General features: G+C 39.9%; 1 protein-coding gene across 1 annotated transcript; it reads right to left on the bottom strand.

The window, feature by feature from the left end:
* Positions 1-1,862: 1,862 nt before the first annotated feature.
* Positions 1,863-12,904, bottom strand: dusp7 (dual specificity phosphatase 7). The gene is made up of 3 exons (XM_023426799.2): positions 11,987-12,904; positions 9,843-10,271; positions 1,863-6,942 (listed from the first exon to the last, which is right to left on the bottom strand). The coding sequence occupies exons 1-3, from the start codon at positions 12,393-12,395 to the stop codon at positions 6,626-6,628; spliced, it is 1,155 nt and encodes a 384-aa protein (XP_023282567.1). The 5' UTR covers positions 12,396-12,904; the 3' UTR covers positions 1,863-6,625.
* Positions 12,905-14,389: the final 1,485 nt, after the last annotated feature.

Here is a 14,389-nt window from a genome sequence, read left to right as displayed (position 1 = left end):
TCTGAATTACCATGAGGTGAATGGCTCTCTTGACGGTGCGACGGCGGAGGAAGTCGCAGAAAAAATGAAGGAGGGATGAGGAGTGAAGACAACACTGGAGGAGATGAGGATATATTTATAGCCAGATCAGCTCAGCCACAGTTCTGTCTTTAAGACGCTTTTTTTATTTTCATCAACCCCCTTCCCTGCTTCATCACTTTGCTGATTCTCTGTCTCTCTCCCTCGCTGTTACCTTTCATGTACGTATGAGCCATTATTACCCACTAGTTGAGAAGATGGAAAAGACAGGAAAGCTTATAGAAGAGGACAGGTGATGGACATGCAGGTATCAGGGAGAGAATCATTGTTCTTCTTGGAGGAGAGAGAGTTGTTATTGCCTGTTTCTTTGCACTGCAGCTGGAATTCCACTGTCAATATGTAGAAATAGAAACCTTATGCCGGTATACAGCATATTACTTCAAAATAACCAATAGCTCAATGTTTTAGTAAATTCGCTCATTCAATTTCTTGAGTTAGATGAGAGGATCGATACCAGTCTTATCGCTCTACAGTAAATATGTAGCTGGAGTTAGCTTAGCTTAGCATAAAGACTGGAAAGGTATCAAAATCTACTTACCTCTAAAGCTCACAGATTGACATTTTATCTTGTTTGTATATTTCGTACAAATACCAAATTGTAAAATGATAAATCAGGGGATTATGTGCCAACTAACTGGCCAGGAGCAACTGTCAGGTAACCAATGGGAGTGTCCTGGAAATAGTCTGAACAATTTGCTGTTTTTATCCCTTTTTTGTACAGATTAAACAAACAAGATAAAAGATACATCTGGACAGAGACAGGCTAACTGTTTCCTCCCATTTCCAGCCTTTATGCTAAGCTAAGCTAGCTATAGCGTTATATTTACGGTACAAACATGAGACTATCAAACTTCTCTTTTAACTCTGTTTCCCAAAATGTCTTCCACAATGTACTGAATCACAAGTATATTGTACAGCATACTGCTCTACAAACTGGAATAGACTGTGATCAAAGTGGTTTCGTGGGTTTTTCTAGTCTTTTATGGTAAACACAAACAAAAATGTTGCTCTTTCCTCTTAATGGGAAGGGAAGTGGCAGAGTTTCAGTTTAAGCAATCAGATATGTAGCCGTCAGAAACCTTCGTAACCACAGCAAAGATACAACAAGACAAAGCCTGAATGTGAATGTGGAAGAAGATGACGGGAAGTCTCTTAAGCGAAGCAAAACCAAGAACCAAATATGAAACAGTTACTGTCTCGTAAATACACTTCTAAATACAATGTTTTTGGCTTATTTGCCATCAGGTCTAAAACAGATCATTTAACACTTCTTTAGCACTCATAAGCAGTATATAAATTGTTAATTGGTTTATAACCTACTATAATGTAGTTGTAAGAAGATACAATTCATTAAGCAGTGTATCTTTGCTACTCACTGTCACCAGTTGTATCTCTACCAGTTGTAAGTGCTTTTTTCACATTTTTTGTCATTTAAATTATTTATAGAGACCCGAACTAATAAATTACAACATTAACAACTGCCAAGAATAAAGCATTAGATGAAAGTCCAAATATGCATAATATGGTGTAGCAGAAGTGTGTTTTTCTCCTTTTACCTTTTCCTGTTTCTTGCTAAATCATCTCGTGGCTCATCAGATTTATCTTGACGCTCGGGCTGGTAACCGTTACCTTGCAATATAACCTGCTAAATCGAACAGTAACCCGATGACTACTGCACCCCATAAGCTGTCAACATGTTGGTCAGTCAATGACAAATTCTCCTGCATTAACTGGAATTGGCTCTTAATGTAATTTTGTGATAAGAAATAAGAAGAAAACAGGTGTTAAAGAAAAAAATATTTCAATATTTATTTGCGGTATAAACATGTCTTGTGTTGTTTCCATATACTGTACAATACATAGGGTCAATCGTATATCCTTCAGAGGACAGAAAGGTGAAACTGCCTCGGTTAACATGCCCCTTGTTTTAATACACAGACAGATTGCATCTTTTTTAAAAACTGTTTACAGCACAATACAAAACAGCTATTCAACGTGTGTTTGAAGCTGTAACACGATGCAAGATGCATTGTCAAAAAAATCCCTGAAAAATTCCTCATTGAGGTAACATTTTGAAATCATTCACTTTTTCTTTCACTTTGTATTTTACGCCGCCACCATCTCTCCTCTCCTCTCCTCTTGCTCAGTCATGTCTTACCCTCCCGAGCACATTCTTACCAAGATGTAGCTACAAGTTTAAGGACACAGAAACTGCCGTTCCCGTGATCTGGCAAATTTACAAACAGAGAAAAAGACTTGATTTCTCTTTCATTGTTACAAAGACACAAAAACACAAGAAAGCAGCTTGAACTCAACCATATTCTTTTTAAATAGAAAAGCTCCGTACTGAAATATATTTCAATCCTAGGGTGCAAGTGATCAAGTCCTCAACGTTTTTCTTATTGTAGGTGGGATACGACTCTCAAGGGAAGTCCATTCAAGCATGGTAGTATTATTTTCATCTCTGATGCTATAATAGGAGAGGAACTTTTGCATATAAATTCATAACATATATATACTTAGATATATATTCATATTGAAAGGCCACAGGAATAGCATAGAGCACATTATATCAAAACAAGACAGAAAAAGACCTTGTAATTATTTAAGCTGGGTGGTGTAATTGTCTATTGTGAAACTTAACTGGCATGCTGAACCACAGCTCTGGCTGTGTCAAGCAGTGTGTGTGTGCGTGCGTGTGTGCGTGCGTGTGTGTGTGTGTGTGTGTGTGTGTGTATGTGTGTCAATGAGGGCCTCTTTTATGTTGGTAATGGGCACACTGGCCCTACATTTTGGACACCCCAGGTAAAATGTTACTTCAGTCCACAAGCCATAATTGAGCTGGATCTTGTATAATCATATAGAATAGATATAGTACAAAAGAAGAAGAATTTAAAAATTTTGAGGTCTTGGATCTACAAAATACTGCAAAAAAAGGTGTTTTGATATATTGCAGAGTAACAAAGAGGACCTCGTGTGACCCGTCACGGTTAAAAGACAGCTTGCCATCTATTATTACCATGTTCTGATTCAAATAACAGATAACAAACGTTTCATTTTTTTTTTTTTTTTTTTACACAATGTTTTTTCTAAAGTGAGATACAAAGAGTATTGAACAGTCAGCATTAGAAACAAGTTAGAAAGATTATGTAAGGCCAGCTAAAACCAACCCTGTTCAGATTCAACTGCTGTCCCCTCTGAAAACCTGTTCTTTGTTTCTGTTTTGACCCCGTCCACATTTCTGCTTTGAAACAAAATTTCTGTAGTTGGCAATAAAACACCGGGCCTCATGCAAAAACCACGCTTACAAACAGATCCGTTATTGTCACGCTTTAGTAATTTAAGAGAAGTTGGATTTAGAAGCACTTGTAGTTGATTGAAACATCTGCCGCTCTTCTCAAACAGAACGCTTCTTTGACTTACAATTCTTTGAGTTTAAGGTTTGAATATGTTCACGACTTTACAAGTTTTTTTTTTAGTTTTTTTTTTACCTTTTACGGGCATGAGCATTTTTGGGTTGACGAATTCGCACTCTAACAGCTGCCTCAGCGTCTTTATGCTGCTCACTTTCAAGCCAAACATCCAGTTTCACCGGTCAGTGAATATTACCTGTAGCCTAACATTATTCTCTCCAATGATATTCTCTATATCCACTGCCTCACTTTTAAAAGTCAGGAACCACTTTGTTTTGGCAAGATGTTTTTTGGCATGTAACTTCATATCATATCTGCAATGACAGTGAAGACAATCGTAGTAATAGCCTACTTCTCTCTATTTTTTGGGTCCCCTTTGCGCTACTATGTTTTGGTCTGCTGATTTCTGACAGAAAGGTCCTCAGTGTGAACTTCTGCTTTTTTTTTTATCATAGTGACATTTTTGTGAATGAAGCTTGCCTGCAAATGGAGCGGGATAAGTATCCTTATATGGTAATTTTTGTGTTAATTATGCTAATGATCACAACCTCTGAAAGTGTACCTACTCGTGAACATGTGACATTCACCAGGTTGACAAACTGTTTGTGCATTTAGGAGAGCTTTTCTAAATCCAACTTGAAGCACTTGTACAGACAAACTTGCACTCTTGCATGAGCCCCAGTGTACCTACAGATATTGCTGGCGTCCACGTGCTGCAGTGTCGTCTCACCCCTAACAGGAAGCCTACGTTAAAACTACAATTATTGCAGCAGAGGGGGCGGGGTTTCAATGTTTTGAATTTTAAATTGAATGTTTCTGGATTTTTTTCTTCTTCTTCCAATCGCTGCAGGATTCTGTCATTTGTTTTTCTCCCAGACTTTTCAAATTCATATTTAACTTGTTTAAGTGCTACTAATGTGGACAGGGTCTCAGAAAACTCCCTGACCACATGCTGAGTGCCGCCGTGTTCAGCAGCAACAGCAGTTAAAAAAACAATCCTCATCATTCCTCTTCCAACCTGGTAAAGCAACATCCAACCCGTGGTTACTTCTACTGTTAGAGAGCATACAGTACCACAGCATGCTCAGGTATACAAAATAATATGGATCTGTTTACTATTAGCTCTATAATATATATACATACATATATACATATGTATATATATATATATATACATATGTATATACCAATTTGTGTTTAATATATCTTTCATATAATATACCCAAGGCTTAAGGGTGAATCAGACAAAATTTTCTTTGATGAAATGGGTGATCCCTTCGCAGAACGACCTTCCTTTCCATTTTCTCCAATGCAGTTAAGGGACATGATGCTATTAAGTAGCTAAGTGCAGTCTGTAGTTGAGGCCAGTCCCAGTCCACAACACCAGAATCCCAACACAGAGACCAAGTTACAATCACAGTCCCTTGTCCTAGAATCCCCTTTTTGGCATCTATCTGGGTCCTAAAAGGAACATATGATAGGCCAACAAATCCAACAAGTTCCTTTCGGGCAAAAAAAGAAGTTTGCAATGTAGTTAATAAAAGAGTGCTGAGGCACTTCTTTGCTCGAGGTTGCTAAGATATGGTGCCCAAAAAAGTTGCTCAGAAATGTTAGCACTACCTTTGTATCTCCAACGCCAACACTGACCTCTCATTCAAGTCTCTGCCTCAAAGTACAAAAGTCAGAGCTGTTAGAAACCAGTTTGGCAAAGCAGACTAGTAAGACAAAACGTTGTGACGAAATAATCCAGGAAGCAAAGAGTTTAACTGAAATGAAACGGATGACTAAAATAGTCATAAAATCTTAGGCAACTGGATGAACAGTCATAAGGGGAAGGAAGCAGGAACTGGGAACTTACGTCTGAAAACAGCTGACCAACGTCAAATCTACTGTAGTATCTTCACCCATCAACAACCACATTTCAACTGACAACTCCTAGCCCTGTGCCTGGTCTTACCACTGTCTGTCTTAGACTCTAACCCAACCCTGAACCCTGAACCTCGTCCTTTGCACAGGGCCCAGTTCCTGCTCCCTCCCCACTGCGCGGTGCAGCTGTTGGGACTTGTCGCAGCCTGGGACTGGCCTCTCCTCTTTCTCCTCCTCTTCTCTGAATGTCTCTTTATCTGCCTGCTTCCAGCACTGGCTCCAAGTGCCAGCAAGTCAATGGCTACACCACTGTGCAAACTGCATTAGGTCATTACAAACCTAAAAGAAAAACAAAACTAAAAAAAAACGACAACAAAAAAAAGAAAGAAAAAGAAGACAACTAGGAATATCATCAACAACTTTCCTTTGTTGGTGTCGCCACACCCATTCCCCTTCTTTAGTTTTACAATCTCTTTAGCCAGTATTGGATTGGATTACTTTGTTTTTGGACAAAGATAAGATTTCTATGCGTATATATATTTATATAAGGTATAGATTTGTGCGTAAATGTACACAAAAATATACAAAAATGCATATAGACATACTGAATTTGCCCATACATTTTCTGCTATGTATGTTAACATACATACAGTACATACAGTACAAACATACATACTTTGTTTATGTGTGTGTGCGCATGTGTGTATGTTAATTCCTTGGTTTTTAAAAACTCTACATTCAGTAGAGCGAGATTTCCTACGAGTAAAACCCAGATTCTCCACTTGGCACCAGTCAGCTCAGCTCGACAGCCGAGACAGAAAGACAGAGAGGATGCTGTCGTCTCACAAATCGAGCGCTGTAGATTTTTTCCGTGTTCCTATCTTTGTATGAAGCTGTCTGTCCTGCTGCGACCTTCGCTCAGTTTCTCAGTCAGTTAAGTTTCCTCTTCTCCTCTTGGTTGCAAGAGAGGTTGATCGGAGCTCTTCCCCTAAATTCAGTCAACTCTGAGGAGGACACCGTCGTAAACCCATCTGTCAGTTCCCCGCTGTGGGTTAAAAAAACTCCCCCTCCCCTATAACGTGGCATCTGTGACCTCCCCTGTCCCTTCAACGCTGCTCCGTGGCCAGGCTCTCAGACAACGCGCCTCAGGAGGCTAAAACATTCATTAAAACTGGCTGCTCTCCTCCAGTGCAGCCGCTTGTTACCATTGTAACAACATCATCTTTACCCCGCGCCACAAAAAAAGGGGACAGTCCCCCCTCTGATTTTCATGTGGACTCCAGCGTGTCCAGTTGAAACACATTGTGATTGGTCGGGGTGGTGAAGAAGAGCTGGTCGTGCGTCGGGGAGGTCGAGTGGTTGTCGCAGGGGCTGTTGAGGCCCAGCGTCCGCTCAAAATCCAGGAGCTGGCCCATGAAGTTGAAGTTGGGGGAAATGTTTGACTTTTTCCGCTTCACAAAGTCGTAGGCGTCGTTGAGCGACAGGTTGAGCTTCTGCATCAGGTAGGCCACCGTGACGGTCACCGAGCGGCTGATCCCGGCCAGGCAGTGGACCAGGATGCCGCACTTTTTTGAGCGTGCTTCGTCTGTGGAGGAGATGGAGTGACGGAGGAGGAGAAGATGAGAAGAGGAGAGAGGAAAGCATGAGAGAGATGATTGGACTTAAGTGGCGTTTTTATCCATATTAACATGGAAATGTAGTATAAAGAAAACAATTAAAGTTTTCAGAAGGAGTTAAGCTGCTCTGTCAAGTATAATGATCGGAATCATTTAAAATACAGTTCCAAAATCAATCAATATTTTCCAAATATCAATATAAATCACAAGCTGGCAAATATGCAAAATTGTCAAAACATTGAACTGTGCTGTTATTTGGTACATAAAACCAAACTCTTCAAATGTGTAAAACAAAGGGTACGTGTAGCTTAAAACAGTAATGGTGTTAAAAATCACTAAAACGTATGAACATATGTAGAATCGAAACAATTCCAGGCAATTCGCTCACTTTTCAAGACATAATGTCAAACAGAATCGGCTCTTTACACCATTGTAAACTGGGTATCTTTTTGGACTGTTGTTCAGATGAAACAAGACAGCTGAAGACGTCTACAATTCCATGGAAAGCCAATAAGGAACGATACTGAATAATCACCCAGCCCTAATTCAACATGATGCGCCATAAAATGCAAGCATCCTCCAACGCAAAATATGACAAAAGCAAATTTGATCTTTCTTTCAAAAAATAAAATCATACTGTTAGATGCACAATCCAGGATGACCTTTCTCAATGACAGCAGAAAGTCATCTTTCATTCTGCTTTCTAGCTCTCAATCAGTAGAAAAAAACTGAATAAAAAAACATCTTACATTATTAACAGGCTACATCCATCCACCTTCTATCAGTTTCGAGCCCTTGCGCTTGCATCACTACAGGCCATTAGGGTGAGAGTTAAGTGCTTCTTGCCTTTCTTTCTTCCTTCTTTTTCTCTGTCGCTCTCTTTCATCCTCTCCTTTGTCTCTCTCTGCCTCTCCTCACTCGCTCTGCCTGCATCTCTTGTTGTAGGATTGGGGTCAGTTGGCTCACGAGCTCAGGCTGCCAAGCGGAAGCCAAATTAAATTTATATGTGATGTGTTCTCGCTTTCCGCAATAAAAAAGGGGCCAAAAATCCTCATCAGGAGACTCAAGCTCAACTATACAAGGCTCACAAGCGGAATAAGGAACCAGAAGTTCATCTGAATTCAAGTGAGCTTCACATTGTGAAGCATTACATCACGTTGCTTGTGCTTCAAATACATAATAATGCAAGATCCTTCCATTTGTCAGATGTTAAAATACTAGAATATATCAAATTCCCTCCCTTTCTCCACATTCTTGAACAGATTAAAAACAATGATTTCAGATATTTAAGGAATCCACAGTTTACAACAGTACAGTGTAAGATCACATCTGGGTCTCCCTTTCAGCCCGAGCTTCTCTCCTTCACCCATAATTACCCTGCTGTTACCAAAAAGATCTGATGTAATTCCTGCACATTACAGCCAGCCAGACAGCTCCATTTAACATCAGCATGACCCAAATCTGCCACGACCTCTGGCTCTGGCATATGTCACACTTCCTCCCACCTAGGCAGACACATTACTCCGAAAAAAAAAAAAAAAAAAAAAAAAGTCAGGGGTCTGGACAATCTAAGACAAACATAAAGGCTTTGGCACTGACTCATCAAAGGGAATTCACTCATTCTCCAGGAGTTAAGTCAGAAGGAATGATGGGAAATACTGAAACTGGGACGAGATGATGCAGAAAACTGGAAAGCAGCTTTAACAGGAATGAAATTCATGTGGCTTTGGTATGACCTCATTCTCAAAAAATCCATTTCCATGTTTTATTCAAGGATTTCCTTTATATTTTGTGGTTTTAAAATCATATTTTACCAGTAATGGTAGAATGAAGGCGGCTGATGTGTAGCTCAGCAAAGCACTAAATTCTGTCAAAAATCATTTCCACGAAACAGTGAAGTACGTGAAAAAAACACATTTTTCCTTGTTTTTTGATAGAAATTGTGGATAAATACAGGCAAAGTGAATAACGATTGGTCAATTAATTGATTAGCTGATTGACAGAAAACTAATTGCCAAATACTTTGATAACTGTTTGTAATTTTTAAGCAAAAAGGGCCAGAAATTCACTTGTTTCTTCTTTTCAAATATGGTTCTCAAATGGTTCCTTCGTTCTCTATGACAGAAAACTGAATCTTTTTTAAGATGTGAACGTGTCCTGACATACTATGATGTGCAGTTTTCACTATTTTCTGACATTCTTATATACAAAACGATGAATCAATTGAAAATAATCATTAGTTGTGTCCCTAAAGTTACAGCTATTTTGATAATCAATTAAAGATTTAAATCATTTATCAAGCAATGGTTGTTAAAAATAAGCTATTTTAAGACATCAGCTTGGGCTTTGGGAGAATATGATCTGCGTTTTTTTTTTTACATTTTGTTGACTGAAGATTGAATACCAGAAGAGGAAAACCAAAAAAAAACTGTGAATATTTATGCTACACAAAATGATGCTGTTTTTGTTTCTTTGCTTTTGTCTTGTAAATTACTGAATAATTTTCGTTCTTTGGGAAATGATTCAAATAAAATCTTTTGGTTTAACCGGTCACAACCGGTAGACGTACACAACTGATGATCACAGGTAGACATTGTTTTGTTTTAAGGTTGGGATCTGATGTAACAAACATTTCATTGTTTAATTGAAAACATAATCCAGATTAAGATAATGAAAGTAATCATATAGTTTAACTACAGTTGAAACTGACTGTTTATAGATAGAACGATTTCTATATTGATCAAGAAAACTATCAGCAGATTAATCAATAATCGAAATATTGCTGTTACCAAAAGGATCTGATGTAACACCTGATGTATCTCTGAACATACACATAACATTGACTTGAGCACTCTCCACCTTTACTCACCAATGAATGAAATCGCCTCGGGGAAAAACTGCGAGAGGTTCTGGCTCCAGTGATCGGAGATTGGGATCTGTTTGTACTTGAAGTCGCCTTCGTGTTCGAACATGTTGGGCAGGTTGGGCGTCACGTTGAGGATGTACTTGATATTATACTTGCTGAGCACATCCAGGTTGGTGGAGTCTTTGGCACAGCCCAGGTAAAGGTATGGCAGGATCTGGACAGGGAACGCTGGCTGGTTGTTGGGGAGGGGGCTGCCCTCCGACTCTGTGGCGCTGCCCGGCTCGCGGTCAGATTCCCCGTCAGAGCAGTCTGAGCTGATGCGGAGTCCTCCGAGACCAAGGACAGAGGCTGGTGGCGAGCTGCTGGGACAGGAGCAGTCCAAATTGGTCTCACAGTGCTCTGGGTACTCTGACTGGAACTTGTTGAAGCCCCCTGGAGGATAAGGAGAAGACCAGAAAAGGTCAATATTTGGTGTACCTTGTACATAAATACCCACAGGACAGGTTAGTGTGTATGTGTGGCAAAATGTGCAATTCAGCATCCACAAAATGGCAGCTGGATGTCAAGTCTGCATGATGCCAGAGGTGGATGCTGAACAATAAAAAAAAAAATAACCTTTTGGATTTTTGAAACACAATGAATAAGTGAGAAAGAAAACTATCAAGAGATATATAAAAAAGACAATAATGGTGGTAAATAATAAAGCAAAAATTTAATACAGAAATCTATTAAACACATCTTTTACCACAATAAATTAATTTTCTAATGACATTATATACTATACAGTGGTCAGACAGAAGTGTAGTGGAGGCCAAATTAAATCAGTTTAAACACCTGTTCTCACATGTATGACATATTACATCATATGTCATGTTAAACTTGCAATCTATATGATGATATGGGTTTATAATTGAAAACAAAAGTGAAAGATAACATGAGAATAACGTGATATTTACGCCATTGTGAATAAGCAAACAGGCTAGACAGATGTGCGCCATTGAGAAAAGCTGAGCCCCGGGGAGAATCAGCAGCAGAGCTGGACACTCAGCTCTGCTACAACACAGCTCTGCTCTGTGGACTTTTTGTGAATGGCAGCTCGGATTGTGACACCAGTGAAACATTTCTATGATATTCTATAAATCAAATACCCCACATATCTTGTGATATCACCATCTATTATATGTGTGTTTTATGATTTTACAAAGGTTATACATCTCGTTTTCATGCTGGAGGGTCATACAGAGCGCGTCTCCTCGTTTCCCTGTTCATTCATGAAAAAAAAAAAAAACGCCTGTCTTTTCCTGAAGGAACACACAACATGGCGGGGACATTTTTTTTTTTGCAGCATTTAATTGAAAACAAATTTGACCAAGCTCTTTAAACTGAAGCACAGGACAGTGATGAGGGTTTATTTTTGATAGTAATTCACGCTATTTTTATTTTAGTTTATTTTTTTGACAGAGAGAGGATAGAAAATAAGGCGATTTTTATGTCGGCGATAAGAGAACGAAACTGCTCTGTCAAACATCAAAGTTCATTTAGTGACTTCACACCAGCTGCTGTGTTACTATATATCTGTTATAATAACTGTAAGCATAAAAATATGCTTTGTTACAGGCTAATACACTGTCGCTGCCTCATTATGATACATGAATAATAAATAACAGACTAACTTTGGTAGTCGGACGATAATGCATTTATTTGAAGTGGCGCCACACTGACACTTAAATACCCTTATAAAGACTTCTATAATAACGTTTTTTTTTTTTTTACTTATAAGTCTTTTATGATGATATTCTTCCGAAATAATATAAAAGCAGCCAGAATCTCAAGCGTTGTCCCTGACAGCAGACATCTGGAGATAAAATCCAGTAAACGTATCCGTTAATTGAATCATCCCATGTCAGGATTATAATATATTGTTGTTTTAGCATGAATCGCTCTCTGTGGTGAGAGTGACACCATCCTCCTCTAATTGGGACAATCTCAGTTAATCACATCAGACTGAAATTAAACAATTTGTCTTCCTACTGGACTCCGGTTTGACAGGAAAGAGTCGCTTGCGAGTTTTTTTTTGTTATGAATTAAAGGAACTACAACACACAGCCAGACCCTCAGATTTAAAACTCAATAGAGTCTCATCTTACCCTCAAGATAGAAAGCCTTGCACCCGTCGTCCCGCAGCTTCTGCAGGAGCAGCCCCAACACGGAGCTCCCCAGTCCGGACTCCTGCCGCTCCGAGGTCGCCTCGTCGTACAGAACCACCACGTCTGTCTTACACCGCTTGACAAATTTCTCCTTGTCCTCGTTGTTGGGAATGATGGAGCGGATGGGGAGGTTGCCCTTCTTCAGCCTCCGGAGCATGAGGCCCGGGATGGCCAGGTTGATGGCCGACTCGATGTGCGAGGACTCGTACAGCTCATGGGGTCTGCAGTCCAGCAGCAGCAGAGAGCTGGCCCCGGACTCCAGCTCATCCTGCAGCCACTCCACGCTCTTACTCGACATCATCATCATAGTCACGATCACAGAGCCTCTCCACAGATGATTAATTTTCATCAGGGAAACGTTAATCCGCCTGTCCCCTGCTGCGACATGAAAAAAAAAACACTGAACAGAATAGAGGAAAAGAAGAAAATCACGGCGCTAAACTTCCCTTCCCGCGGCCGCCACCACCACCGCCACCGCCGCCGCTGCTCCTGCTGCTGTTCCTGCGGGCGCGCACACACACGCACCCAACACACACTTCCACACACATCCAACACGCGTGCACCGATGCCCCTCTGGTTGGAGCAGGAAACTTGAACATGCAGAGGTTTCTTTCCCTCCTTCCTTCAGTCCGATAGAAGAAGTGGAGCTTTCATTCCAGTCCATCGACGTCCATTTGTCGAGTCCGCTCCAACTTTGAGGCGTCCGCAGACAAACAAAACGGCCCAAAGAAGCCTCGTTAGTGTCTGAGGATGACTGTGCCGGATGAGGTGCTGTTGCTAAAGCTCATGGTTATTGTTATTATTTGACATGCTGGCCCATGCAGCGCCTCTGATTTGTCATTTCCACTGGATGCGTTAAAGAGGCTCTGCGGGCTTGTCACTGAGGAGGGAGGAGCGGAGAGATTTAAAGGTGCAGAGCTGCTAAAGATTCACAGGCACTGATTTCATGACTTACTATCCATTCATTGATAGTCTGTACAGTGTAGTCTACCTTTGAATAATACATTTGACTTGGGATAGTTAAATCTGCAAATGAAAGTCAGAATTTGATTTCTCAATGGTCTCCTGTTGCAATGGTGGAATGTAGCAAAGTACATTTACTCAAGTAGCTACTCATTTTAATAATTGTAATTTATTTTTAAAAATAATTTTGAGGTTGAGAAAATTGAGAAAATAATCAGGACATTATAAAAAAATTATCAGTGGTCACAGGCCTATATAATTTAGCCCCACCTCAACCAACTACAACAGTAAGCTGTGTTCATTTCTGTATGAGTAATAGTAAATGATATTAGGGGACATTTTGCTGCATTAAGTACTTCTACTTTTAATACTCTAAGTATCTTTTCCTGATTATACTCACTGACATTTACTCAAAAACATCTTCAAAGCAGAAATTAGAGTATTTTTAGTGTGGCATTAGTGAGGCACTTCTTCTAGAACTGGCCTGTTGTGTTAGTGGTACTCGTATATATATATATATTATTAATATTTATGTGTTTATGATGCCTTTTTTTTATCTCAATATAGGGCTGGGCAATTAACCGAAAATCTATCAAAACCAATATTTAGAACCTCTCATGGACTTAATCTAGCTCAAGTTGGTTTATTCAGTTAATAGCCTACTTTCCCCATGCGGGCCTTCAAGAACTGTACCCTTAAAAAAATACTACCTCATGTTCAGTCATGTATCTCCGCCCCATCAAATGTTCGTCAGTGTTCACTCAAACCGAAGCTGGCGATTTGGATGAGACCTGAGCAGCTTATAAAAAGAACGCAGTGTCTGTGGCAGATTTTGTCTTCAGTGAGGACAACCCTGAACAAAAAGAAGTCAAATGCAAACACTACAGAAAAACTATTTCAGCGATCAAGGTAGTAAAACTACCAATTTGTTGTATCACTTAAAGCACAATTACATTGCAGAATATGAGGAGTGCATGATTTAAAAAAAGAGACCGTTAAAGACCAAATTAATAGTTCATTTATTATAATCGAGGTAAATGTTTGAAATAAATGTGATATTGATAAGATCAGCAGTACCACAGACACTCGGACCTATCAGCAGCCTTTGTTAAAGTGAACCACCACATCCTGTTGTCTCTACTCTCTGGCATCTTTGGCAAAGCGCTCTCTTGGTTTTAATCCTATCTCCTATGCTCCTTCAGTGTGTCATGGCAAGGAAAAATGTCCTTATCCCATACCCCACAGGGGTCCCCCAGGAATGGTACTAGGTCTCCTTATCTTTGCAATATACACCACCTCTTTGGGTTCAATTATCCGATCGCATGGCTTTTCAAATCACTGCTACGCAGATGACACCCAACTATACCTCTCTTTCTCACC

The sequence above is a fragment of the Seriola lalandi genome, unplaced genomic scaffold (genome assembly GCF_002814215.2).
Source record: "Seriola lalandi dorsalis isolate HSWRI2012SDOR001 ecotype SW California unplaced genomic scaffold, Sedor1 jcf7180002054840, whole genome shotgun sequence".
Lineage (NCBI taxonomy): Eukaryota > Metazoa > Chordata > Actinopteri > Carangiformes > Carangidae > Seriola > Seriola lalandi.
Note: the sequence above shows the minus strand (reverse complement) of the source record. Positions and strands in the feature narration are given on the sequence as shown.